This window comes from Triturus cristatus, chromosome 4_2 (assembly GCF_964204655.1).
Source record: "Triturus cristatus chromosome 4_2, aTriCri1.1, whole genome shotgun sequence".
Taxonomy (NCBI): Eukaryota; Metazoa; Chordata; class Amphibia; order Caudata; family Salamandridae; genus Triturus; species Triturus cristatus.
This window is the reverse complement of record NC_140586.1, coordinates 877,917,057-877,942,531: the sequence shown is the minus strand read 5'-3', so window position 1 is coordinate 877,942,531 and position 25,475 is coordinate 877,917,057. Positions and strand designations below refer to the sequence as shown.

The following is a 25,475-nucleotide window of genomic DNA, read 5'->3' as shown; positions in this document are numbered from 1 at the left end:
AGTTAAATACTTTGCAATAGGCAATTGACTGTTGCAGGAAATAGTTACAGTTTGCTGCAATAGGCAACACAATTTCAAAAACAATAATACATTGAGCTCAATGGGAATTTTAAGTTATATGCAATTGATTACTCTCAGGATTACTTTTCTAACTCCAGGACTGGATCCTAGATTCAGTCCTGGGGCAGTTCTTGGAAACAAATGAGTAAATAAGTTTTAGTTACTGTTGTGATTTTTAAGCAATATTTTGCTATTTTAATAGTTGACACTTGGAAACTTTTTCTAATCAAATTACCAATGTTATCCTATGGGAGGAAATTCACTTACCAGGTAAGTGGGGTTATGGTTACTTTTTCTAGGTCAGTGTTGGATCCTGTATCCAGCACTAGTGTACCACCTGTAAGCAGTTGAGAAACTGCGTTTAAGTTATACAGGCGATTTTTAACAAATATTTATACATTTTCAAAATCGCCACTTTATGGTTTCCTATGGAAGAAAATTCAAGTTACGGGTAAAGTATGTTCTCGTTACTTTTGTAATCCAGTGCTGGGCTCCTAGACTCAGTACTGGGACATCTATCAAAAACAGGTAAGTAATTACGTTTTCACAGTGGTATGATTTTTAAAGAATATTTGTAGTTTGCAAAAATCGACACTTAGAAGAAATTTCACAGAAAAACAGTCGATGGTTTCCTATGGAAGAAAATTGAGTTAGTGGTAAGTACGGTTGTAAGTACTTTTCAAGGTCAGTGCTGGGCACCAAGATCCAGCACTGGGATCTCTCCTAATAGCAGGTGAGTATTTCCATTTTCGTTACACGGTTGATTTTAGGTGATGATTTTAAAGTTTAGAAACTCCACACAGAAGAAATTTCAAGAGAAACCAGTCAATGTTACCTTATGGAAGAAAAGTGAGTTTTCGGCTTTTGGGTAAGTACTCGATTGGCAGAGTTAAGGTTCAGGGCATACACTCAGGGGTCTCCCAGGGTCAGGTAAGTACAGTTGTCACACCCTCAGCGGCACAGGGGCAGCCGGGTGCAGAGTGAGTTAGGCCCAATGTTATCCTATGGAAGGCAGGGGGCCCTTGGTTGGTGGCTGCTCACTAGCAGGCCACACGGCTGTGGGAGCTGGACTCCTGGTCACTTGCTCAGGACAAATGGGGAAGTAGGTAGGAGTAGAAGTTGCACTGCCAGGGCCACTCGGGCGGATGGGTGCAGGGTGCTTTTCAGCCGTCGGGCGCTCAATGGATTGCAATGAAAAAGCTCAAGGACGAACAAAGGCTGCAAAGCTCGGGGACGGAGATTCTTCAGGTGTGATCACCACTTCGAGAGGTAAGTTGGGTAGTTGGAGGATAGGTACGTACCCAGGAGTCGGGCACAGGGGGCCGCAGGGCGCCGGGTGCAGGGGTGCCTTTTGGTGTCGGGAAATCTTACCCTCTGTTGATCGCGGTTGGGGGGCCCCTAGTTCTGAGGCTGCAGGCGTCTTCAGCAGCGTCGAGGTGGGTCCTTGGGTGCCAGATTCGGGGACACAGTCGCCGGGGGGACGTCCTCAGGGTCTTTGTCCACTCCAGCACAGGCCAGGCTTGGCGGGTGCAGAGTGTGCAGGGTTCGCGGTTCCTGGCTGGTGCCAGGGGTTAGTTACTTGCTTTGACCAGTGCCACTGCTCGTGGGGGTCCTAGATGATCAAAGTCACAAGGTAGCCCGGTCCTCTGGGGTTTGTGAGGTTGCTGGCCATGGGAGATGCCTGGATTTAGCAGGAGCAGGTTTGAGGGTCGACAGGCTGGTAGGGCTGGGGCCAAAGCAGTTGGTGTCTTCCTCTTGTTAGCAGCTGCACGGCAGGTCGTCTTGTTTCTTGATCTTCTTTGCTGTTTCGGAATCTGGAATCTAAGGAAGGAAGGTTCAGGGTGCCCCTAAATACTAAATTTAGGGGCGTTACAGGTAGGTAAAGGGCAGGGACCACTGGGTCCCTGCTCTGGGGTGGGAACACCCCCTATCCTGCCACTCTCCTGTGGGTGGGGGGCAATGGCCTAGACCTGATTGGGCAGGGCTCCCCATCTTCAAGATGGCGAGAGCCCGGGGATGTGCTTCACCTCGCCTCCCCCACCTGAGGGGTGGGGTTGGCAGAGGCTGGCACACCCCCTGTCCTTCCTTGGGGTTTCCGGCCAGTCTTCCTGCCAGAGAGGGGGTTTAGAACCGGTAGGGGCCAGTTGCTGGGTACAGCAAGTGGCCTGGAGAAGCTCACAAAGGCGGCATGCCTTTTAAGCTTCCCCTGCCCATCCTGGGGGAGGAGACCTAGCACCTTGCCCAGGATGTGCATTGTTGCAGGCCCAGGAGAGCGGATGGCTCTCTACCCAGGGGTCCAGCAAGATTTCTGCAGTGTGGCAGCCTAGGCAGCCCCTCAGACTAGACGTGGATAGCAGGTTAGGTTCATGGGGCATCTCTAAGATGCCCTCTGTCGTGCATTGTACATTAAATCCTGCACTGGCATCAGTGCGGGTTTAATGTGCTGAGAAGTTTGATACCAAACTTCAGTCTTCAGTGGAGCCATCATGGTGCTGTGGAGTTCGTTTTGACGATCTCCCAGCACCATATACTCTTAAATGGCAGCACTGCACTTACAGTACCCAGGAATGGACCTGGGTACTGTAGGGGCACAGAGCTCATGCTATTGTACCCACAACACTGACATAGGGCACCCAGCTAGAGGGGTGGCTGATGTATGCCAGGGCAGTGTATGTTGTGGGCATGGCACACAGGGATGTGTGCCATGTCGACTCTCTATTTTGTTCTATACCCAGACACTCAGCCTGCAAGGGCAGTGTGTTTGTGTCAGGGTACAGGGTCTCTAAGGGTGGCACAATAAGTGCTGCAGCCCTTAGGGGCCTTCCCTGGTCACAAGGCCCTGAGTACCTAGGGTACCATTTACCAGGGGCTGACATGTGGCCAGGGTTTGCCAAATTGGGTTTTAGGTTACAGCATAGCTTTTTGGGAAGGAACATAGGCCCTGGTCACCTGATTGGCAGAGGCCCAGGGCACACTCAATCAAAGTACATTCAGCAATTCAGCAACAAATGGGGGCATACCATGCAAGGAAGATGGCACTTTCTCACAGGTACAAATCTACAATTTATAAAAAGTAGTCCCAAAAGGAAAACAGAAGCATGAAAGCGGACTAAAACTGTAGTTAGGCGGTGCTGCTTCCGGAATCAACGAAAGTGATGCATCGGATCTACAGCCAATAATAAGGCCGCTAACAAAAGCAATGCCAGAGTTCACTAATGGCAAGCCGCAGGAGAAATTACCCGGCAATAGGCGGAGTTTCACCCCTGATACGGATTACTTGATGTCTCGGAGGGTCAGCGCATGCGCGCTGCCTAGGCAAGACCTAAAAAGGAGATCCAGACCAATATTATAAAATTATACTTTGTTGGTACTTTTCACTTTCAAAGTATCGAACTTACAATTTCAGTCTTTGGAGCCAGAAGACAGCAAGGGCCAGGGGTCAGGTAAGTTACCAAAACTGCACCACCAACGGGACAGGGGCGGCTGGGCGCAGAGGTCAAAATCGGAGTTCGACCCAATGTTTTCCAATGGAGACAGAGGGTGCCTGGAGCCACACTGCTTGCAAGTTAGTAAATCGGTTGCAGGGGCCAGGCTTTTGGGGATTAGGTTAAGCATGGGGGCACAAAGCAGCGCCAAACATGCACCACCAGCGGCACAGGGGTGGCCGGGCGCAGGGTATAAATTCGACGTCGGGTGTTTTTCAATGAGGATTTTTTGGTCGGCAAAGAGAATGCAGGCATGGTACCGGAGATTGCAGGAGGAAGACCAACAACAGCAGAGGTAAGTTGGGATGTAAGGGGTCGTAGGGACACAGTTGGTTCAGCTCTCCAAGGCACAGGGGCTACGGGTGCAGGGGTGTCTTTGGATGTCTGAATTTTCCTGCCAGTGGCAGTTGGGGGTGAGCCTCTGTATTCACACTGCAGGCGCAGACGTGTAGGGCAGGAGAGATCAGACGGTGCTGGACACTAGGTCAGGATCGCCGGGGAGACGTCACTGCACAGCTGAGCCACTCCGACTCAGGCCGTCGGTGTGTGGTGCAGAGTGGGGATGCAGATCCGCCTGGATCCGGAGTCTTTGGAGTTGGTTTCTTCTGGACAAGTCTGCTATCCTCCAGAGATCGGAGTCTTTAGTGAAGGCAACAGCCCACCTAGGGTTATGGAGGTCGTCGTTGCAAGGCAGGTCGCAGGGTCGTCGAAGTTGGAGATGGGTCGGTAGGGCTAGGGCCAAGGCAGTTGTCTTCTGGATTCTTCAGCATGGGGTCGTCTTTTTTCTTAGGCCGTCGCAGATCTGGGGTCCAGGTCTGGGGAGCCACCTAAATACTAAATTTAGGTGGCTTTTTAGGGAAGCAACAGGTAGGGCCAATGGGAACGTCACCTGAGGTGACTACACCCTCTTATGTCCCCCTCCTGTGGGAGGGGGACACAGACCTATCCCTGATTGGAGGGGTCCCCCCATCCTCAAGACTGCGGGGACTGAAAAGTGTGCTTCACCTCGCTTCCCCCCACCTTAGAGGTGGGTTTGGCAGAGGTGGACACACCTCCTATCTTTTTTAATGATCCCGACCAAAGGGGGGGGGGGGGGGGGGGGGGTGTAAATGAGCGGTGGCCATCTGCTGCTAGCAACAGAGGCTGGGTTCTTATTACAAAAGGGGCAGGGCTTTGAAGCTTTCCTTTTTCGGACACAGGCCCATCCTGGGGGAGGAGGCATGACACCTCTGCCCAGGATGTGCATTAGGGCTCTCTACCCAGGGATCCAGAAACATGTCTGGTGGTGGCTGGCTGCCTACAGCTGGTCTGAGACTACAGCAGGGTTGGTAGGGACTCAGGGGGCACGGTGCCCTCTTGGTACATGGTACAATAAATCCCTGTGAGAAAGTGCCATCTTTCTTGCATGGTATGCCCCCACCTTTTGCTGAATTGCTGAATGTACTTTGACTGAGTGTGCCCTGGACTCCTGCCAATCAGGTGCCCAGGGCCCATGTTCCTTCCCTAAATACACAAAACCCAAATTGGCAAACCCTGGCCACATGTCAGCCCCTGGTAATTGGTACCCTAGGTACCCAGGGCCTTGTGACCAGGGAAGGCCTCTAAGGGCTGCAGCACTCATTGTGCCACCCTTAGAGGCCCTGTACCCTTACACACACACACACACACACACACACACACTGCCCTTGCAGGCTGGGTGTCTGGGTGCAAGACAAAACAAAGAGTTGACATGGCACACATCCCTGTGTGCCATGCCCACCACCTACACTGCCATGGCATACATCAACCACCCCTCTAACTGGGTGCCCTATCCCAATGGTGTGGGTACAGGAGCAGGAGCCCTGTGCCCCTACAGTACCCAGGTTCATTCCTGGGCACTGTAAGTGCAGTGCTGCCATTTAAGAGTACATGGTGCTGAGAGCTCGTCAAACACGAACTCCACAGCACCATAATGGCAACACTGAAGACTGAGAAGTTTGGTATCAAACTTCTCAGCACATTAAACCCACACTGATGCCAGTGTGGGATTTAATGTACCAAGCACCCCAGAGGGCTTCTTAGAGATGCCCCCTAAAACCTAACCTACAATCCACGTCTGTTCTGAGGCTGCCTAGGCTGCCACACAGCAGACATGTTGCTGGACCCCTGGGTAGGAAAGCCCTGCTCTACTGGGCCTGCAACAATGCACATCCTGGGTGAGGTGCTAAATCTCCTCCCCCAGGATGAGCAGGGGAAGCTTCAAAGGCATGCCGCCTCAGTGAGCTTCCCCAGGTCACTTCAACCCCCCCACTCCGGCGGGAAGCTTGGCCGGAAACCCCAAATAAGGACAGGGGATGTGCCAGCCTGCCAACCCCACCCCTAAGTAAGTAGAGTTGTTCATGTTTTGGAGAATGTTTTGCAGCAGCCTTCTTCAGGATTTGTTTCTTGGTGTAAAAGTAAATATTATTTATTATTGTGTCTTAGAAAGCGCTCAGCTACCCCAGGGGGTTTCCTGGCGATAGACCCAGATAAAGTGAAATCCGCCCCCAATTTAAAACAGCCAGGTCTTCAATCCCTTGCGAAGCTCAATGAGGGAGGAGCAGTGTGAGAAAGTGCATCTTTCTTGCATGGTATTCCCCCACTTTTTGCTGAATTGCTGATGTGCTTTGACTGAGTGTGCCCTGGGCTCCTGCTATCAGGTACCCAGGACCTGTGTGCCTTCCCTAAAACTGCATTGACGCCTAAACCCAGTTGGCATCTCTGGCCACATGTCAGCCCCTGGTAAATGGTACCCTAGGTACCCAGGGCACTGTGACCAGAAAAGGCCCCTAAGGACTGCAGCACTTATTGTGCCACCCTTAGAGGCCCTGTACCCTGACACACACAGACACACACACACACAGACACACAGACACACACAGACACACACAGACACACAGACACATACTGACACAGACACACACACAGACACACACACAGACACACACACAGACACACACACAGACACACACACAGACACACACACACAGACACACACACACAGACACACACACAGACACACACACACACACAGACACACACACACAGACAGACACACACACAGACACACACACAGACACACACACAGACACACACACAGACAGACACACAGACAGACACACAGACAGACACACAGACAGACACACAGACAGACACACAGACAGACACACAGACAGACACAGACACACACACAGACACACACACAGACACACACACAGACACACACACAGACACACACACAGACACACACACAGACACACACACACAGACACACACACACAGACACACACACACAGACACACACACACAGACACACACACACAGACACACACACACAGACACACACACAGACACACACACAGACACACACACAGACACACACACACAGACACACACACACAGACACACACAGACACACACACAGACACACACACAGACACACACACAGACACACACACAGACAGACACACAGACAGACACACAGACAGACACACAGACAGACACACAGACAGACACACAGACAGACACACAGACAGACACATACTGACACAGACACACACACAGACACACAGACACACACACAGACACACACACAGACACACACACAGACACACACACACACACAGACACACACACACAGACACACACACAGACAGACACACAGACAGACACACAGACAGACACACAGACAGACACACAGACAGACACACAGACAGACACACAGACAGACACACAGACAGACACACAGACAGACACACAGACAGACACACACACAGACACACAGACACACACACAGACACACACACAGACACCCACACAGACACCCACACAGACACCCACACAGACACCCACACAGACACCCACACAGACACCCACACAGACACCCTTTGCAGTCTGAGTGTCTGGGTGCAGAACAAAACAAAGACGACATGGCACACATCCCTGTGTGCCATGCCCACAAACCACTGCCCTGGCATACATCTGTCACCCCTCAAGCTTGGTGCCCTATGCCAGTGGTGAGGGTACATGTGCATGAACCCTGTACCCCTACAGTGTCCAGGTCCATTCCTGGGTCCTGTAAGTGCAGTGCTGCCATTAAGAGTATATGGTGCTGGCAGGTTGTCATTACGAACTCCACAGTACCATAATGGCTACAATAAAGACTGGGAAGTTTGGTATCAAACTTCTCAGCACATTAAACCCACACTGATGCCAGTGTGGGATTTAATGTAAAATGCACCACTGAGGGCATCTTAGAGATGCCCCCTAAAAAATGACCAACTACCAGTGACCTGACTGAGTGGCTGCGCAGGCTGCCACCACCAGACACGTTTCTGGACACCTGGGTCAAGAGCCTGCTGCTCTCGGGGGCCTGAAACAATGCACATCCTGGGACGAGGTCCCATGCCTCCTCCCCCAGGATGGGCAGGGTTCACGAAGGTGAAGCTTCAAATGCAAGCCGCCTTTGTGAGCCTCTCCAGACCATTTGCTGATTTCAGCAACTGGTCCCCACTGGTTCTACCCCCCACTTTGTGCAGGAGAACCGGCGGGAAAAACAAGTGAGGAAGAGAGGTGTGCCCACCTCTGCCAACTCCACCCCTAAGGTGGGGAAGGCGAGGTGAAGCACAACCTCGAGTCCCCGCCATCTTGAGGATGGGGGGACCCAGCCAACCAGGGAAAGGCACCTGCCCCCCTCCCACTGGAGAGTAGCAGAATAGGGGGGTGTACCCACCCCAGGGAAGGGACCCTATAGGTCCCTGCCCTTTACCTACCTGTAACACCCTTAAACTTAGTATTTAGGGGCACCCTGAACCTTCCTTCCTCAGATCCAGCAACCACAAGAAAAGAAGAAGAAGAAGGACGAGAAGCCGTGCAGAGCTAACAAGAGGACGACACCCACTGACTTGGCCCCAGCCCTACAGGCCTGTCTACCCTCGAACCTGCTCCTGCAAAATCCCGGCGTGTCCAGCGGTCAGCAACCTCAAAAACCCCGGAGGACCTGCCTGCATTCACTCTCCAAGCTGTTTCTCCCATGAACACCGGACGTGTTTGAACTGCAGCTCCTGGTGCCAGCTAGAACCGGCGAATCCAGCACACTCTGCACCAGCCGAGCCCGGCCCGTGTTTGAGTGAACAAACACCACAAGGAGGTCCCCCCGGCGATCCTGACCCGAGATTCGGTGACCCCTGACCTATCTCAAGCCTCCAGACGACGCCTGCAGCCTCAATCCAGGAGACCCCCCTCCCACCCCGACCAAAGTGGGTAAGAAAATCCGACGTCTAAAGGCATCCCTCCACACGACGCCCCACGGCCTTGTGTGCCCAACCCAGTGGAGCTTGACCATCCCTCTACATCCCAACTTACCCCTTGCAATGGTGGTCACTCCTGGAAGATCTTCGTCCCCGAGCCTGCAGTGTTTCTTTGTCCTGGAGAATCTCCATTGAATTGAACAGGGCACCGACCCCAAAACTGCATCCGGCTGCCCTAGCGCCACTGAGGGTGTCCCTTTGGGTCTAACTTGGTCCCCAACGTGCCCTGAGCTTAACCCTAGGAGCTTTGCTCCCACAACCCTGTGGCCTGCTTGCCATCAGCCACCAACCGGAGTCCCCCTATCCCCCATAGGATAACATTGGGCCTCAACACACTGCACCCGGCCGGCCGAGTGCCGCTGAAGGTGCAACAACAATGCATCACTGACCCTGGGAGACCCCGGAGTCTAACCCCAGAACCCTAACTCAAAAGACCGATTACTTACCTTGAAACCGATAACTTATTTTTCCTCTTAGGATAATATTGACACTTTTTCTCTCAAAAAGTTTTTAAGTGTCGACTTTTGAAAACTGCAAATATTCCTTAAAAATCAGCCGATTAACCAAAACGCATTTTTGCCACTGTTTTCAGGAAATGTCCTAGTGCTGAATCCAGGATCCAGCACTGAGTAAGAAAAGTAACGATAACCGTCTATCACTGCTAAGTGAATTTCCTCCCGTAGGATAACATTGGTGATTCTATGTGAAAAAGATTCTAAGTGTCAATTTTTGAAATTCAATAATATTCCTTAAAAATCAGACCTTTAACCACAACGTATTTACTCACCTGTTTTCAGGAAATGTCCCAGGTCTGAATCTAGGATCCAGTCCTGTGGTTAGAAAAGTAATCTGAAAAGTACTTAACTGCATTTTACTTCAAAAGCCCATTCCATTGAATGTACTATACCTGCAATGTGTTGCAAACTGCTTTCTTAAACCTGTAATCAAAACCAGTACCAGTTATACTGCAATTCTGAACTGTGTTCAAACAAGTCAATTACTTCTGCATAGTATTTATATGCTTACCTGTACCAGGCTTGCTTGGTTCTAGAAATAAAACAACAGTATATTTTTTTATACAAAACAATTGGCCTAGAGTTCAGTTCTTGAGTGTGTGAGACCATTTGCTGACTGAGTGTGTACATCAAATGCTTTACACTATCCTCTGATACTGCCTTACTGCTCAACCAAGCTACCAATTTAGAGAGTAAGGTTCTATCTAACTTTAACCTCTGCCTAACCTCTGGAGACTCTTGGACTCTGTGCACACTGTACCTCACTTTGGTGCAGTAGATACAGAGCCAGTTTCTTACATCTGTGGTTGGAAGTTTCTATAAGAAATAACATTTTATACATGATTACTTTGGGAATAGGTACCCTGAAAAACTTGGCTTGATAAGATAATGTCCCAACTGAGTAAATGTTAGATACTAGAGAACTGCATTGGCCGCTCTAAGCACTGCATGCATCACAAGTATCTTCGGAATCTTCAGACAAAGTATTTGGAACTCTAGAGTCAGCAAATTATACACTCATTATTTATATTAAGATTAGGTAAACCAAACTATTGTGTGCTGACTGGGACGAGAGATTGTTTTCCAGGGAGGGCAAGCAATGTTTTAATGCAGGTTTTGTAAAGAATATCCGGGGCTTAACCAGCATTTTTACTGCCCGCGTAAAGGGAGGTACTGTGCAACAGTGGATGTAGTGGACTGTGAAGGTAACCTACAATCAACCCTGGCACATTGTAAACCGATCACAATATAGACATTAAGACAACTAGTGTAGCGCGTTTACTGTTTATATATTTGTTGAAGTGCTTCACTGTTTGGGTCCAGATTTGTTCAGTTGCAGTGGCTGAAAGAGCCCTGAAAGAGCAGAATGTTGCATAACGTCTCTATACAATACCGCCTCCAGTGCATGGATTCTGGTTCTCTACTAACTCTTGCACAAGTTACACCAGCTCTTTAACGCAGCTTCATCCAGTTACCTTAACACAGCACTGGCCGGTATAATACACCCAAGTATCTGAAAATATACTTTAAGAACATGAGTTTTACCGGCTTCTCCAACTCCCTTTTCTGCGGAAGCTTCTTTTTAGAGGCTTTTCTCTCCGCTCGCCTCATTTCAGTGGTGGTGTCGGCTGCTGTGATGAGCTTCTGCAAGTCCTGGGCTTTCTTCTCCCGTTCTTTCTTCCTACTTTCTATTTTCCGTAGTTCTTGGATAAGGTATTCTTCTTCTGTCACCTGCAGGAGACAAGAATAAAGAGAACTGGATCAATGGAGAAAAACAGACTATGCAAGCACACCACTTGACAATGAACAAGATAACCATTCGTGGAGTACTGAGCGAGTTTTGGCTATGATCAGTTAATCTGCACACATCAAATAGAGATAAATTGCGGTAATATACAGGCACTGCGTATGTACAATTCTGAATCAAGTCAGTCATTTTTGTGCTTTGGTATGCAACATTTATTTGCATCCTATGGAGTTCCTTGCTAAGGAACCAATTTCTATACTGTCAAGATATAGTAGATTATTTTCCCAATCTTTCAAGAATAGTGGCGGGCAATTATATGCTAACCTGTTTGGAACCAAATAGGATGGCAATTGCTTACAGATATGCATCTCCACCTCGGGGCTCCTGTTGGGACGGCAAAGTCCTCTGCATGGTAAGGGATGTGTGCTCCGGCCCTGAGTGCCCAACTGTACAGTTACCTGGATCCCAAATGTTGATTTTTTGTCTCAGACTAACATGGATCACATATGTGCGCCACGACATAGGCCTGTTTCACAGACTGGTGGTGCCCAAAGCGTTGCCCTCTTAGTGTTCGAAGGGGAAGCCTGATTTAATGTTTCTTGAGATCTTACTTGTGGTTTCTTTGCTTAGCGCTGGAAAATGAGTTAGTGTGGGTCCCGCGGAGTGACCAGCGGGATGCTTAGTTTGTTTTTTGCTGGTCTGGGTAATATCTGTTCCCTTGCATGGAGTTGTAGATATTGTCTACTTTATTTTTAAAGAAGACTGCTAGTTCATTACATCTCTCCTTTGATGAGGATAGAGGAGAGACATCTAGTTCAATGGATGTGAGGGATTTAACCACCTTGAAGAGTTCTCTAGAAGAGTGGGTGGCCAAATTAATTTTTTCCTGGAAATATCTGGCTTGGGGTAATCTAATTTCATCGTGGTTATGTCTGATTGCTTTCTTATATTGTTCTTTGATGGTTGTGTCATATGTTTTTCGACAGCTCCTTTCAATGTTTTTTTGCATGCTTTTTTCAGAGATGCAAGATGGAGGTTGAACCATGTTGCCTTTCTCTGTGTGCGGTTGGTCACTGTCCTTTCTTTCTCCAGTGTTCTGCCGCGTCATTGAGCCATTTGGCCAGAGCATGTCAGCGTGCTCTACATCCCCTGATAATATCGGTATTTGCCTTTCTAGGGACCCGATCATGTTATCTGGTATAGTTCTGGGCCACTTCCTGCCCAGTTTCGGAATGTTGTCCCCTATATTTTGTATTTGCGTTTTGGCCAGAGACAGAGGGATGAAGAAATGGTCTGACCAGGGAACTGGAATGGGAGTGGCTATCTCTAACTTGGGGTCGTTCGTAAAGAATGCGTCTATTGTGTGACCTTTTTCATGTGTAGCTGATTGAACCAGCTGTCTAAGTTGCATGGCTTCCATATCTTGGGTTCATCTGTTGGTGGCGGAGTTGATGTGTTTATCTAGGTGAATATTGAAGTCGCCTCGTACGGTCATGGCACCTTTTGCTAGTGATACATTCTGTTTCAGGGTCCTGGTGGGCGATAAATTAGCCTTCCTGAGGTTTGAGTGGGGATAGCCTAAAGCTAAATATTATTGTGTCGCAGTAGAGTAGGGGATTAGGTGAGATGCTGCAGCTATAAGTAGCTTTATACATGATGGCCACTCCCCCCCCCAACTTTTCCCACCCTATCTTCTGACGTTAAATCCTGGGGTGGAGGGCCGTGACTACGTCTGGTGTGGAGCCGACTTTGAGCCAGGTCTCGGTCAATCATAAAACGTCTAGTTGTTCCTACTCAATTAGTAGCCTGATCTCTGCTTTATGTCCTGGAATAGATCTGCAGTTCATTAGCCCCATTTTCCACCTTACTTTCCCTTCTGTTTCTAATGAGGACCGGTTTATGTGAGAGGTCACCTCACTCACCGAGAGTTTGCAGTGGGTGCAAGTGGTCTTTCTCTTCCTTTCAGGTTTTCCGGTATGTAAATGTGTGTACACTGTGGGATTTCCTTTGGGTGCTACAGATGCGTCCGTGCTTCTGCCACCATATGTAGGCGTTTCCCCTGTGCAACTAGAGCGCTGACTTCGCTCTGTCTATGGAATGCCTGGGTGTATGAACCTGTCTCTGGTCTCTTTCCTGCCATGAAGAGAAGAGCAATCCCCCCAAGACAGAACTGTGTGTTCCTGCATTCTTGTGAGCAAAAGACAGCTCTTTCATTCAGTGATTAATCACAAGGAAGGGGCCAGACACATCTCAGGAAGGGAGATGGGGCTGACAACTGAGTCATACAGAGTAGGGCTGGGTGTCTGGGATTAACCTTTTGAAGCACTTATCACTGTGGCTGACATCCAAGTGTGAACTCTGGGCACTCCCATGAATGGTGTTGTGGACAATCAGCTTCCAACATGTGCCTGCCTAGAAAAAGCTCTTTCAGGAAGAAAGAAGAAAATGAGAAGTGCACACTTAAAAACAAGCTGAACCCCAACATAAAACTTGAAAGACCCAGATATTTAATCACATTTGGTATCAGGAAAAGGACAATAAGAAGGGGAGGTTGAGTCCCAAAAATGTGTAATCTGCCAAGCAGCCAGACAGGCTGTGTGGGAAGGGGAAGCTCTGCAACACTTCTGCCCGTGACCAGGACTGGGGGCCAAGGCCTGCTAGTCTCCCTACTGGGTGACCGGACATCATCCCAGGAAACCAAAATCACTGCCGTGGAGTCTGGAGCAGCTGCGCCTGCCTGCTTGCCAAGAACAGTGAGCAAGGTCCATTGGAGAGCCCTACTAACAGGACTCCCTGCGTGATGTGTGAGGATTCAGCTGTGCACCGATTGGACTGTAGATTGTGTGCAGGATTGTTTTCGGCAATCCCTGTATACCAGGAGAGGGTTGGCACAGACTGAGCACCGTGCTGGTCTTGCTACACCCATACTGCTGTGCTGACCCTCTATGCCAGAGGGGACCACCTGTAAAGTTACCACTTCGAGGAGTGTCAGGACTTGTGGCCATCTGGGCTGCAGAGCTTGTGCTGGAGGAGCCTACACCTGCATAACCACGTACCCCAATAAATCCTGTATGCCAGAAGGGGCTGCTACTAACAACATTGGCTAAGGATTCGTGCCGCTGACTGAATGATAGACTACAATCAGCGGATAGGACCTGCACTGCGAAGGAACTGCCCCCAACTAAACACGAATGACTGCTGGAGATGCCTTGGATGACTTTGCACCCTCGTTGGCTCTAGTTGGGAGCTGAAAAAAGGAATACCCTTCCATCCACTCTCGCCTCCCCAATTGAATTCCACTCCACTCCCGCCCCACCCGGTGGGAAAAGTCAACTTAACGTGTCTTTGCTAGCAGCGAGCTGCTCCAACAACAGAGAGAACTCCAGCAGCTCCGCTCAGGAGAGAACCTGCACCACCAGGTGCTGCCACGTGATACGGGATCAATGCAACTTTTTTGCAGGTCTCGGAAGCGCACGGAACCCTTTCATGCTGCAGGTGCAGACAAGGCATGAACTGCGTCAGTTAGGCCCCGGGGGACTCGCTGGTAATGTCGCTGCGGCACCACAAACACTCTTGACTAATTTCTAATGAGTCAAAGGAAGAACTCTTGAGTTTGGCCAAATAGATCGTATTCCCTGGATGCAGTCACCAATGAATAGGGAATAACTCCGAACACGTTACACGAAGGAGGGGGGAGAGGGATTTGCTTGACAACTACTAGAGCCCCAACCTCAAGGGGGATTGTGTTGTTGGTTCTGAATGTCGTATTCTTTGCATGTGCAGATTTTTAAATCAAATACTACTTTTCTCATAAAAGCAAGTATTTGGCTGCACATTGATTTATTGTTCGTACTGTTTGCATTTTGAGTTCTGAGTCTTGTTCACTGACCTGTATCTACATTCTGCCCAAAGGAGCCTTGACTCAACCACAGCTACCACTGAGAGTTAAGTGCAGAACTGGTACTTGGCCCTGTTGAGCAGGATCCATAACAGGTTGGGCCAAGGACATCAGGAATAAAAGGCCTCAACCACCACGGTTGGGCCCAGTTACCCCTGCATGCTCGGACACCTCCCAACCACGCAATATACCAAACAATCCACCAATAACAGAGGTCGCCATCTTATGCAGCAATTATTCTCTTTGCACTTACGACAACTTAATGAGTCAATCTGCAATACTCTCTAGCTTGTGTCACCCATATTCCTTATAATGGAACCAATAATGCACTAAACTAATCTCTTCAATGGTCCAGGTTCTCCATTAACAATGTGACTGTACCAGATTGTTACATGACTGGCCTTCCTCTGAGGTGTACTTTTGCAAATACAATGGGAAGCGAACATTGGGACCTATAATACCCTGATGTTCCAAAAAAAATATGTTGGCCTAAGATATTAGCATAAGAATTGATTAATTGGATAGAGGTGTCAGGTTATAGTAATTAGGCGGTGTATTCTGACTGCAGTACAAATGATCTAGATCCCAAAGTAACTTTCTGACAAGTACTTTGGCAATCAGGAGTCGTCTCTTTATCAGAGTCGTCATTTCCTGGGAGCAGTGTGGGTCTTTGCCCTCAATAAGATGTATTCAATTACACTTAAAGGGGAAAAATTAGGACTGCAGAAAACCATAAAAGTCACCATCAGTTATGATTCAAATATTGCTCACAGGATCACTGTAAAAAAATGTGTAATGCGTAGTGTGAGGAAGCTTTTGAGGCAAACAAATAAAAATAAAACAGCACTGAGGACAGCTCTTAGCCTCACTGTGGGAGGCCACCAAAAGAAAAGATGCCCGTTAATGTTGCGAGTTGGCCAGTGAGTCTCTCTCCTTTAATTTTCACAAGGAGCCCAATATATTTCCACAGTGAAATTTAATCATCATATTGTCATACACGACAGGCTTACAATCAAATGTTACCCTTAATATTCTGCCTATGGAAACCTTTGACTCTGGCTGTCAAATGGTCTGCTCTGTAACCTTACTTGATGATACAATTAAGACTTCTAAAAACTCATGAGGTCCTGGGCCCAATATGTTTAAAATTCACCCTAATTTTGGACCTATCTTCCTCAACTCTGGCAAGTAATCTCTATTAGTCTGACAACGCCGGCAACGTGCTATCATGAACCCCATCGATAAAAAGCTGGACAGATCAAGTGCTTGCAATTACTGACGGATTGCACTTTTGAACACTGAAAATAAACTATTCCCAAAAAACAATAGAACACAATTTAGAGAAGTAGACTGAAGCGAAGGCTCTGATTAAACCTGTCCAGACAGGCGCCATGCGATGAAAAAACTATAGTTGAGGGGTACTTAAAGTTCAGTAGGTTTTCATTGGGGATCCAAATACAAAACCTCAAAAATGAGAAAATGGAATAGCTAAAATAAAACCGTACCTTCCATACCCGCCATCCTTAGTAAAAGTTACAAATGAAGTGTGAATGTAGGACTGTATGACCTTTAAGTTGGGGTGACCATGAGCTGAAATGGCAATTGCACAACAGTTTAAGTGGAAAGGTATTGTCATTTTCTGACAGCAAGATACTGCGGACATGATCAGTTGGTTCGTTTTTATAGTCACGAGAAGGAACTGTACGAGACTATGGATTTTATACAACGATTCATATCCCAGACATTGCTGTAAAATGCTCTGATTTGTATTGTTTTCCTCATAGACATTCAGAATGCGTGATTAGTAGTCGCAATATGGCGCATATGATAGGTTGTGGTTATGGCACCTGATGTTCAGAGATGTGTTCCACACATTGTGAAGCAAACTGGGAATACATAAGCATAGGGATGAATAAAGTGTGAGAATAGAAGCAGTTGAGCATTCAGGTGCCTAACCTTTTTTTCTTTTAGATCTAGCTAAAGACAGCTGTAGCTGTCTGGGAAAACCAATTGCCACCAATGCACACTCCACATCACACTCCAACACACTCCTATACATAACATCAGGTCAGCCGGCTTCAGGTACTGGCTGGTTTGGTCAAGCCCCCTTTGGCTAGATGGCCAGGCGATTACAATTTGTAATCGCTCAGGGCATATCATGGATTTGCATGTTGTTTTACTTCATGAACGGTATAGGTGAGGAAGCTGAAAGAAAGTAGCTCATATCATGCATGATGTTTCCCCGAATATGGTTCCGGGGTCCCCCGTGGCTCACCCTGCCCTGCATCAATGTAACAAAGCCATAGGCAATGCCGACTGACTAAAATCCCCCCGCCCTTCCACCAGACCACCAGCACATCAGCTAGTGGTGTGTCCAGCTCCCGAGGGCACTGCAGAATCCTTTATTTCAGAACGAGTCAGTTTTCATCTTCAGCCGTGCCACACATTTCAACACAAGTTGAAACACTCTCCTGTCAAAAGATGGAGCATTGCACTCTCCTGCATCTGTTCTCCGACAGTGATGTGGCGTAGCAATTTTTACTTCCTGGCGGCTGGAGCATGCACTTCAACTGGAGTTTGACAACTCCTGTCAGATGACAACAAGCACTAACAATGCCAATAGGTCTTGGCAATACAAGAGCTATTAAAGTTGTTAATGTCTTCTAGGCATGCTGAATAGCAACATGGCTGAAAGTCATGTAAACATGCTGAGCAAATGACGGTCACTTCAGTTCTTTCCCTGAGTATGAGAGTGTGCATGTGCAGGTCTGTATACTGAAAATGCTGCCTGTGCATGAATCATGAAGCCTATACACTGAGAAAGGGTGCCTCAGCACAGGCCAAGCTTACTAAGAATGTGTGGGCATGCACGGGCGCCAGTCTGTACACTAACAATGTGTTTTTGATTCCAGGCATATTTACTGACCGTGTCGTGTGTGCCCACGCTGCTCTGATTTCCTGAGAATTCTTTGTGCAGGGTTCTATATAGTTAGAAATACCCCATCCTGGATAACACAAAATCCTTGACAAGCACCATAGGTGAGTTGTGAGAAAATGGGTGAAATTTTTGGCAACCCAAATATTGAGGGCGAGGCTATTTAAGGAAAGCTTTAGAGGGGTGCGAGAAAAAGCCCTCTTTCTGCATGGTAGCCCCCACGTTTTGCTGAACTGCTGATGTGCTTTGACTGAGTGTGCCCTGGGCTCCTGCCAATTAGGTGCCCAGGGCCTATCTTCTTTCCGTAAACCTGCATTAAAAACAAAACCCAATAGGTATCTCTGGCCACAGGTCAGCCCCTGGTAAATGGTACCACAGTTACCCAGGGCACTGTGACCTGGAAAGACCTCTAAGGGCTGCAGGACTTATTGTACCACCCTTAGAGGCTGTGTACCATTACAGGCTGCGTGTCTTGGTGCAGAACAAAGTGAAGAGTCGACAGTACTGGAGGGAACACTTCCTTTAGATCCTAAATTCGTATTGCTGGGGCTACCTAACAATGATGACTTGGGACGCCCGCAGCTCATTTTTGAACTATTGGCAATAGTGGTGGCGAAAAGAGATGTAACGCGAGCATGGGGGGCGTCACTACCCCCTCCATTAGGAGAATGGAGGAGGGGGATGGACATGTATGTGGCAGCGGAACGGGTCACATATAAAGCGAGATGGTGCCCCCGGAAGTTCCTTAGAATTTGGGGGAAATATCATGGACTGGATGGTGGTCTGGGAGCTGATTAATAGCACATGGGTTCCTTTGAATTTCACTGAGCCCCGGGATGGGAGGCCACTGGGCCTGTGTTTTTTTTACCCTGGGGGGATGGGGGGTCCAATGGGAGGGGGGTAGATAACCACAACTGAATCTTAAGGGGGGGCGGGCATTGTACTGGTTCATGGAATAATGACGGTGATGTGGCTTGTGGATTGGGGGGTGGAGGGGTGCTTGGGCGCGTGGTTGACTACATGTGACATGCTGATTGTTTGGTATTGGTTTCAAATGCAAATAAAAATATTTATTAAAAAAAGAAAAATGATGGTATGGGGGCCCCTCCACTTGTCTTGGAGGGCTGCTGGGGCCCCAGGCTTCAACACCCATACTTTCTGCCATGGCTGGTAAACACTCAGCACAGCCTTTTGGTCATGCCAGGCCTTTTGCAATTCCTGGCTAGCCTCAAGGTTTTTGTTGGCATTCTTCATGTACTCAGCCATACTGGAGCGGAGACCAAGTACATGGTCCACAATATCCTGTTTAGGGGGTTTGAGAAGTAACTCCCATCCCTCCTTCACTAGACACAATGGACCCCTAACTGGATGTCCAAACAGAAGTTCAAATGGGCTGTAACCAACCCCCTTCTGAGGAACCTCTCTGTAGGCAAAGAGAAGGCAGGGCAAAAGTATGTCCCATCTGCGCCTAAGCTTTTCTGGGAGACCTTTAATCATGCCCTTGAGGGTTTTGTTGAGCCTTTCAACTAACCCATTGCATTGCGGGTGATAAGGGGTGCTAAATTTGTAATTTACTCCACACTCCTTCCACATAGCAGTTAAGTAACTAGACATGAAGTTTGTACTTCTTTCTGATACCAACTCCTTAGGGAAACCCACCCTGGAAAATATTCCCAGGAGGGCCCTTGCCACCACAGGTGCTGTGGTGGTCCTAAGGGGAATTGCCTCTGGATACCTAGTGGCATGGCCCACCACCACCAATATAAATCTGTGCCCAGATGCAGTTTGAAGATCCATGGGACCAACTATATCAATCCCAAACCTCTCAAAGGAACACCCCACCACAGGTAGGGGTTTCAGGGGGGCCTTTGTTGTACCACCTGTCTTACCACTGGCTTGACAGGTGACACAGGAGCGACAAAACTCCTTGGTGTCTTCAGACATGTGAAGCCAATGAAAGTGAGGGACAATTGTGTCCCATGTCTTGTTTTGGCATAGGTGACCTGCTAAAGGAATGCCGTGTGCTAGGGTTAATAGGAAGCCCCTAAACGTCAGAGGTAAAACCAACCTCCTGGTGGCACCAGGCGTGGGGTCTCTACACTCTGTGTAAAGGAGTCCATCATCCCAGTAGATCCTATGGGACCCACTAGCACTCCCAGCAGCCTCAGCAGCAGCCTGCTGTCTGAGGGGTTCATGAGAAGGGCAGCTCAGCGGCTCCTGGCTCAGATCTGTCCTGGAAGGGCCCCCTGTCCCCAAGTACTCAACCTGATCAGGTTCAAGCTCATCTGGGACAGTTCCTTATTCAGGACTAAGATCAGCTCCCTCAAGAGACTGATCTGGATTCAGAGTCAGGGAGGGAAGACACTGACTTACCCCTACTGCGCCTTTTCTTGGATGGCACCTGGTCCATTCTTCCAGGATCCAGGGCCTGTTCACTGTTAGACATTTTTGCCTGTGACCTGGTCACAGCAAACACATCTGCAGGGATTCCCAACATTTCTGCATGAGTCCTGAGCTCCACTTCAGCCCAAGCTTAAGTTTCTAAATCATTGCCCAACAAGCATTCAACAGGGAGGTCTGCACTTACCCCAACCTTCCTAGGGCCAGTTACCCCTCCCCAGGTAAAATTAACAACTGCCAAGGAATGGTCTGTCCTGACATTGCTAGCACTGGTCACTTGGTACACCTCATCAAGTATGATTTGCTCAGGAGCCACAAGATCTTTTGTCACCATTGTGACACTTGCTCCTGTGTCCCTGAATGCCAAGGCCTCTTTTCCATTTATCAAAGGCTGCTGTCTGTATTTGCCCAGATTACTGGGACTGACAAATAAGGAGGCCATATCCATGCCTCCATCACAGATCAGTACAGCCTGAGTTGGAACCCTGACTAGGCCAGAGTCCACCTCAGATCACAAGGCTAACCCTACTACACCCTTATTCTGAGTACCACCACATGGAGCTGAACTAGGGGGAACAATTGCCTTAGGAGCAATGGTGGCTGGAGTGGAGTCCTTGGACTTGTTACAATCACTTATCCAATGGGTCTTCTGTTTACAGATTTGACACCATGGTTTCTTCTTCCCCTTTCCCTTGTTGGATTGTGACTCCCCACCAGATGCAGATTTTTGGGGCCCTTGAGAAGACTTCTGGTCTTTACCCTTCTCCCCACCCTTATCAGAGTTTTTAGAATCCTGCTTCTTGGAGTCACCACCTTGGTTCTGAACCTTCAGCCTCACCCTGGTTCTGACCCATTTGTCTGCCTTCTGGCCCAATTCTTGGGGAGAGGTCAGATCAGAGTCCACCAGGTACTGATGCAACAACTGATTTTGATAATTATTAAGGATCTGCTCCCTCATAATTAAGTTGTACAATCCTTCAAAATCACACACTTTACTGCCAAGTAACCAGCCTTCCAGAACTTTAGTAGCACAATCTACAAAGTCAACCCAGTCTTGAGTCTCAGCCTTTTGGGTATCTCTGTATTGTTCAGTGGTTAAGCCAAACCCATCAATCAGAGCACTCGTCAAGACTGTATAGATATCAGCATCCTCTTCTGTAACAGTGAGGAGCTTGTCTCTACCTTTGTCTGAAAAGGAGAGCCACAAGTGCAGTTATCCATTTGCGGATGTCATCCACACTCTGGTAGGGAGGGACAATCTTGTTCAGGTTCCTATGGTCATGGGTATGTTATCTACCTCTAGTCACACTGTTGCTGCCACCATGGGGCTCTAGCCCCAACGTTTTAGAAGCTCTCTGAAGCTCCAGGAATTCCCTGTTTAAGGCCAATTGTTCGCTCTTGATTCTGAGCTTAGCTCTCTCAAACTCAAGCAGTTGGCACTTCTTCTCATAAGAGGACTCCCTTTTAGGAGAAGAAATTGTAAGAAAGTGGCTCTGTATATACTGTTCCCAAATAGGTACAGTGTGCACAAAGTCCACAGTCCTCAGAGGTTTGGCAGAGGCTAAAGTTAGATATAACCTTACTCTCTAAAGTGGTAGCTTGATCGAGCAGTAAGGCAGTATCAGAGGACAGTGTAAAGCATTTGTTGTACACACTCAGTCAGCAAATGGTCTCACACACTCAAGAACTGAACTCTAGGCCAATGGTTTGTATATACAAATATATGGTGGTTTTATTTTAGAACCAACAATAGGTATCAAAATATAATTTCTCAGAATGAGATGCTTTAGTTAAATACTTTCAATAGGCAATAGACTATTGAATGCAATAGATACAGTTGTTGCAATAGGCAACACAATTCAAACACAATTATAACATTGAGCTCAACTGAACTTTTTAAGTAAATGAAATTTCAGTTATTTTATGAATGATTTTCTTACTCAGGGTTGGATCCTGGATTCAACCCTGGTGCATTTCCTGTACACAGTTGAAAGAATTTGTTTTTGTTACACAGGCGATTTTAAGGAATATTTGTAAGTTCGAAAAAACGACACTTTGAAGAATTTCTGGCAAAAACCAGGCAATGCTATCCGATGGAGGAAAATCAAGTTATAGGTAAGTACGGTTGTGATTACTTTTCAGGGTCAGTGCTGGGCGACAAGATCCAGCACTGGGATCCCTCCTGATAGCAGGTGAGTAATTTAGTTTTCGTTGATCGGCTGATTTTTAGTGAATATTTTAAAGTTTCAAAACTCGACACACAGAAGAATTTCCAAGTGAAACCAGTCAATGTTACCCTATGGAAGAAAAGTGAGTTATCGGCTTTTGGGTAAGTACACGACTGGCAGATTTAAGGTTCTGGGCACAGACTCAGGGGTCTCCCAGGGTCAGGTAGGTACAGTTGTTACACCCTCAGCGGCACAGGGGCTGCCGTGTGCAGAGAGTGATAGGCCTAATGTTATCCTATGGCGGGCAGGGGGCCTTTGGTTGGTGGCTGCTGGCAAGCAGGCCACGCGGCTGTGGGAGCTGGGCTCCTGGTCACTTACTCAGGGCAAGTGGGGAAGTAGATTAGGATAGATGTTGCACTCCCAGGGGCACTCAGGCGGCTGGGTGCAGGGTGCTTTTGAGCAGTCGGGCGCTCAATGGATTTCAGTGGAGAAGCTCAGTGACGAACAAAGGCTGCAAGCTCGGGGACGAAGATTCTTCAGGTGCGACCACCACTTCGAGAGGTAAGTTGGGAAGCTGCAGGTTAGGTACGCACCCAGGAGCTGGGCACAGGGGGCCGCAGAGCGCCGGGGTGTCTTTTCTCATCGGGAAATCTTACCCTCAGCTGGTCGCGGTTGGAGGGGTCTCTGGTTCTGAGGCCGCAGGCGTCGTCAGGAGCGTCGAGGTGGGTCCTTGGGTGCTGGGGGTGGGGTTGGCAGAGGCTGGCACACCCCCTATCCCTCCCTTGGGGTTTCCCGCCAGTCTTCCCGCCAGAGTGTGGGTAAGAACCGGTGGGGGCCAGTTGCTGAGTACAGCAAGTGGCCTGGAGAAGCTCACAAATGCGGCATGCCTTTGAAGCTTCCCCTGCCCATCCTGGGGGAGGAGACCTAGCACCTCGCCCAGGATGTGCATTGTTGCAGGCCCAGGAGAGAGGATGGCTCTCTACCCAGGGGTCCAGCAACATGTCTGCTGTGTGGCAGCCTAGGCAGTCTCTCAGACAGGACGTGGATTGTAGGTTAGGTTCAGGGGGCAACTCTAAGTTGCCCTCTGTCGTGCATTGTACATTAAATCCCACACTGGCATCAGTGCGGGTTTAATGTGCTGAGATGGTTGATACCAAACTTCTCAGTCTTCAGTGTTGCCATCATGGTGGAGTGGAGTTTGTGTTGACGACCTCCCAGCACCATATACTCTTAATGGCAGCACTGCTCTTACAGTGCCCAGGAATGGACCTGGGTACTGTAGGGGTACAGGGTTCATGCACCTGTACCCACACCACTGGCATAGGGCACCCAGCTAGAGGGGTGACTGAGGTATGCCAGGGCAGTGTGTGTTATGGGCATGGCACACTGGGATGTGTGCCATGTCGACTCTGTTTAGTTCTGCACCAAGACACTCAGCCTGCAAAGGTAGTGTGTGTGTGTCAGGGTACAGGGCATATGAAGGTGGCACAATAAGTGCTGCAGCCCTTACAGGCCTTCTCTGGTCACAAGGCCCTGGGTACCTAGGGTGCCATTTATCAGGGGCTGATATGCGGCCAGAGATGCCAATTGGGTTTTAGGCTTCATGCAGTTTTAGGGAAGGAACATAGGCCCTGGGTACCCGATTGGCAGGAGCCCAGGGCACACTCAGTCAAAGTACATCAGCAATTCAGCAAAAAGTGGGGGCATACCATGCAAGAAAGATGGCACTTTCTCACAGAAATCCTTTGAGAAACACTGGTACCTACAGAAGTACCAGAATGATTAGATTCCTGAGAAGGAGATCTTGATCTTCTTGGTACACTGTTAACCCTTCCAGATGGGGTAAAGAGAGGGCCACTGATGCCTTCTCCCTCACCTTCAGGAAGAATTGGATTGTCCAGGGTAGAATCATCTTGATCCTCCTGGTCAGCTTCAGAGTCTAGGTCCTGGATGTTTTCACTTCCAGGCCTGTCCTCTTCTGCTGCCTAGTCCAACTTGCCTGCCTCATCAGACCCTGGGGTTTTTCTGAGATAATGTATAAGCAAAGCCTCTATGAGGCGTTGAGTTATAGGGTTTTTCCCGGTCTTCAATTTTCTAGATGCACACATATTTCTCAATTCCTGAAATGAGAGATGGTCATACTTAGTTAGAAGCCACTGGCTTCTGCTCTTGAAGACATACTAGTGTTATGTGGCGTGCCACCTACCTAACCTAGTGGGAACTAATAAACTCTCTTGAGTTGGAGAAAGGGTGTGCTAGACCCTTGACTTACCCAACTCTAAGTTCAGTAGAACTTACTTTATTCTAGTCTTGATTATATGTACCTATGTACCTATAGTGGTTTTCAGTTAGTCACTTAATGAGATTATCTGGTAAAGCAATATCAAGCTTGAATTCCAACCGCTGCACACCAATGTGCCAAGTTGGCCTGGTATATGCTGTCCACTAATTAAAGTGGGCACCTTGTACCAGTCCAAACAACCCTTATTGATGATTAGGTTAAAGACCACATTTATTGAAAGCCATCTTAGTGGTAGCTATGGAGAGCAGCCTTCAGGCAAAGTCGCGAAGGAATGTAAAGCAGCTTGGTTTATCAGATTATAACCTCCCGAATGACCAAATGAAAGGAGAACCACACAAGGTTTATATATAAAATATGTTTATTACTAAACTGTCTCTACTAACTTCTTCATGAGATCAGAGAGCAAGGCACACAATATTACAGTACTAAAACGACAGTAAAAAGCACAATACACAGTGGGCCCCATGGGGAGACCAAACCATATATAAAGAAAGTGGTATAAGAACCACGACTTGACTAGACACAGTGCCTAGAGCACGTAGAATCGCTGGGACCCCAAGGAACCACCCGAGGTAGTGACACAGGGGGATCCACGGGGGACGCGTGCAGTGTGAGAACACAGCCGCAAGCTCCTTACA

At 48.4% G+C, this 25,475-nt stretch overlaps 1 protein-coding gene across 6 annotated transcripts in view; it reads right to left on the bottom strand.

Annotated features, from left to right (window-relative positions):
- Positions 1–25,475, bottom strand: part of DMAP1 (DNA methyltransferase 1 associated protein 1) — a 396,892-nt gene that overhangs the window by 201,459 nt on the left and 169,958 nt on the right. For all 6 annotated transcript variants that reach the window (XM_085602888.1, XM_085602887.1, XM_085602892.1 and 3 more), the window contains exon 8: positions 10,933–11,118. In XM_085602888.1, coding sequence (XP_085459014.1) covers positions 10,933–11,118 — 186 coding nt within the window. The remainder of the gene's footprint in view (positions 1–10,932; positions 11,119–25,475) is intronic.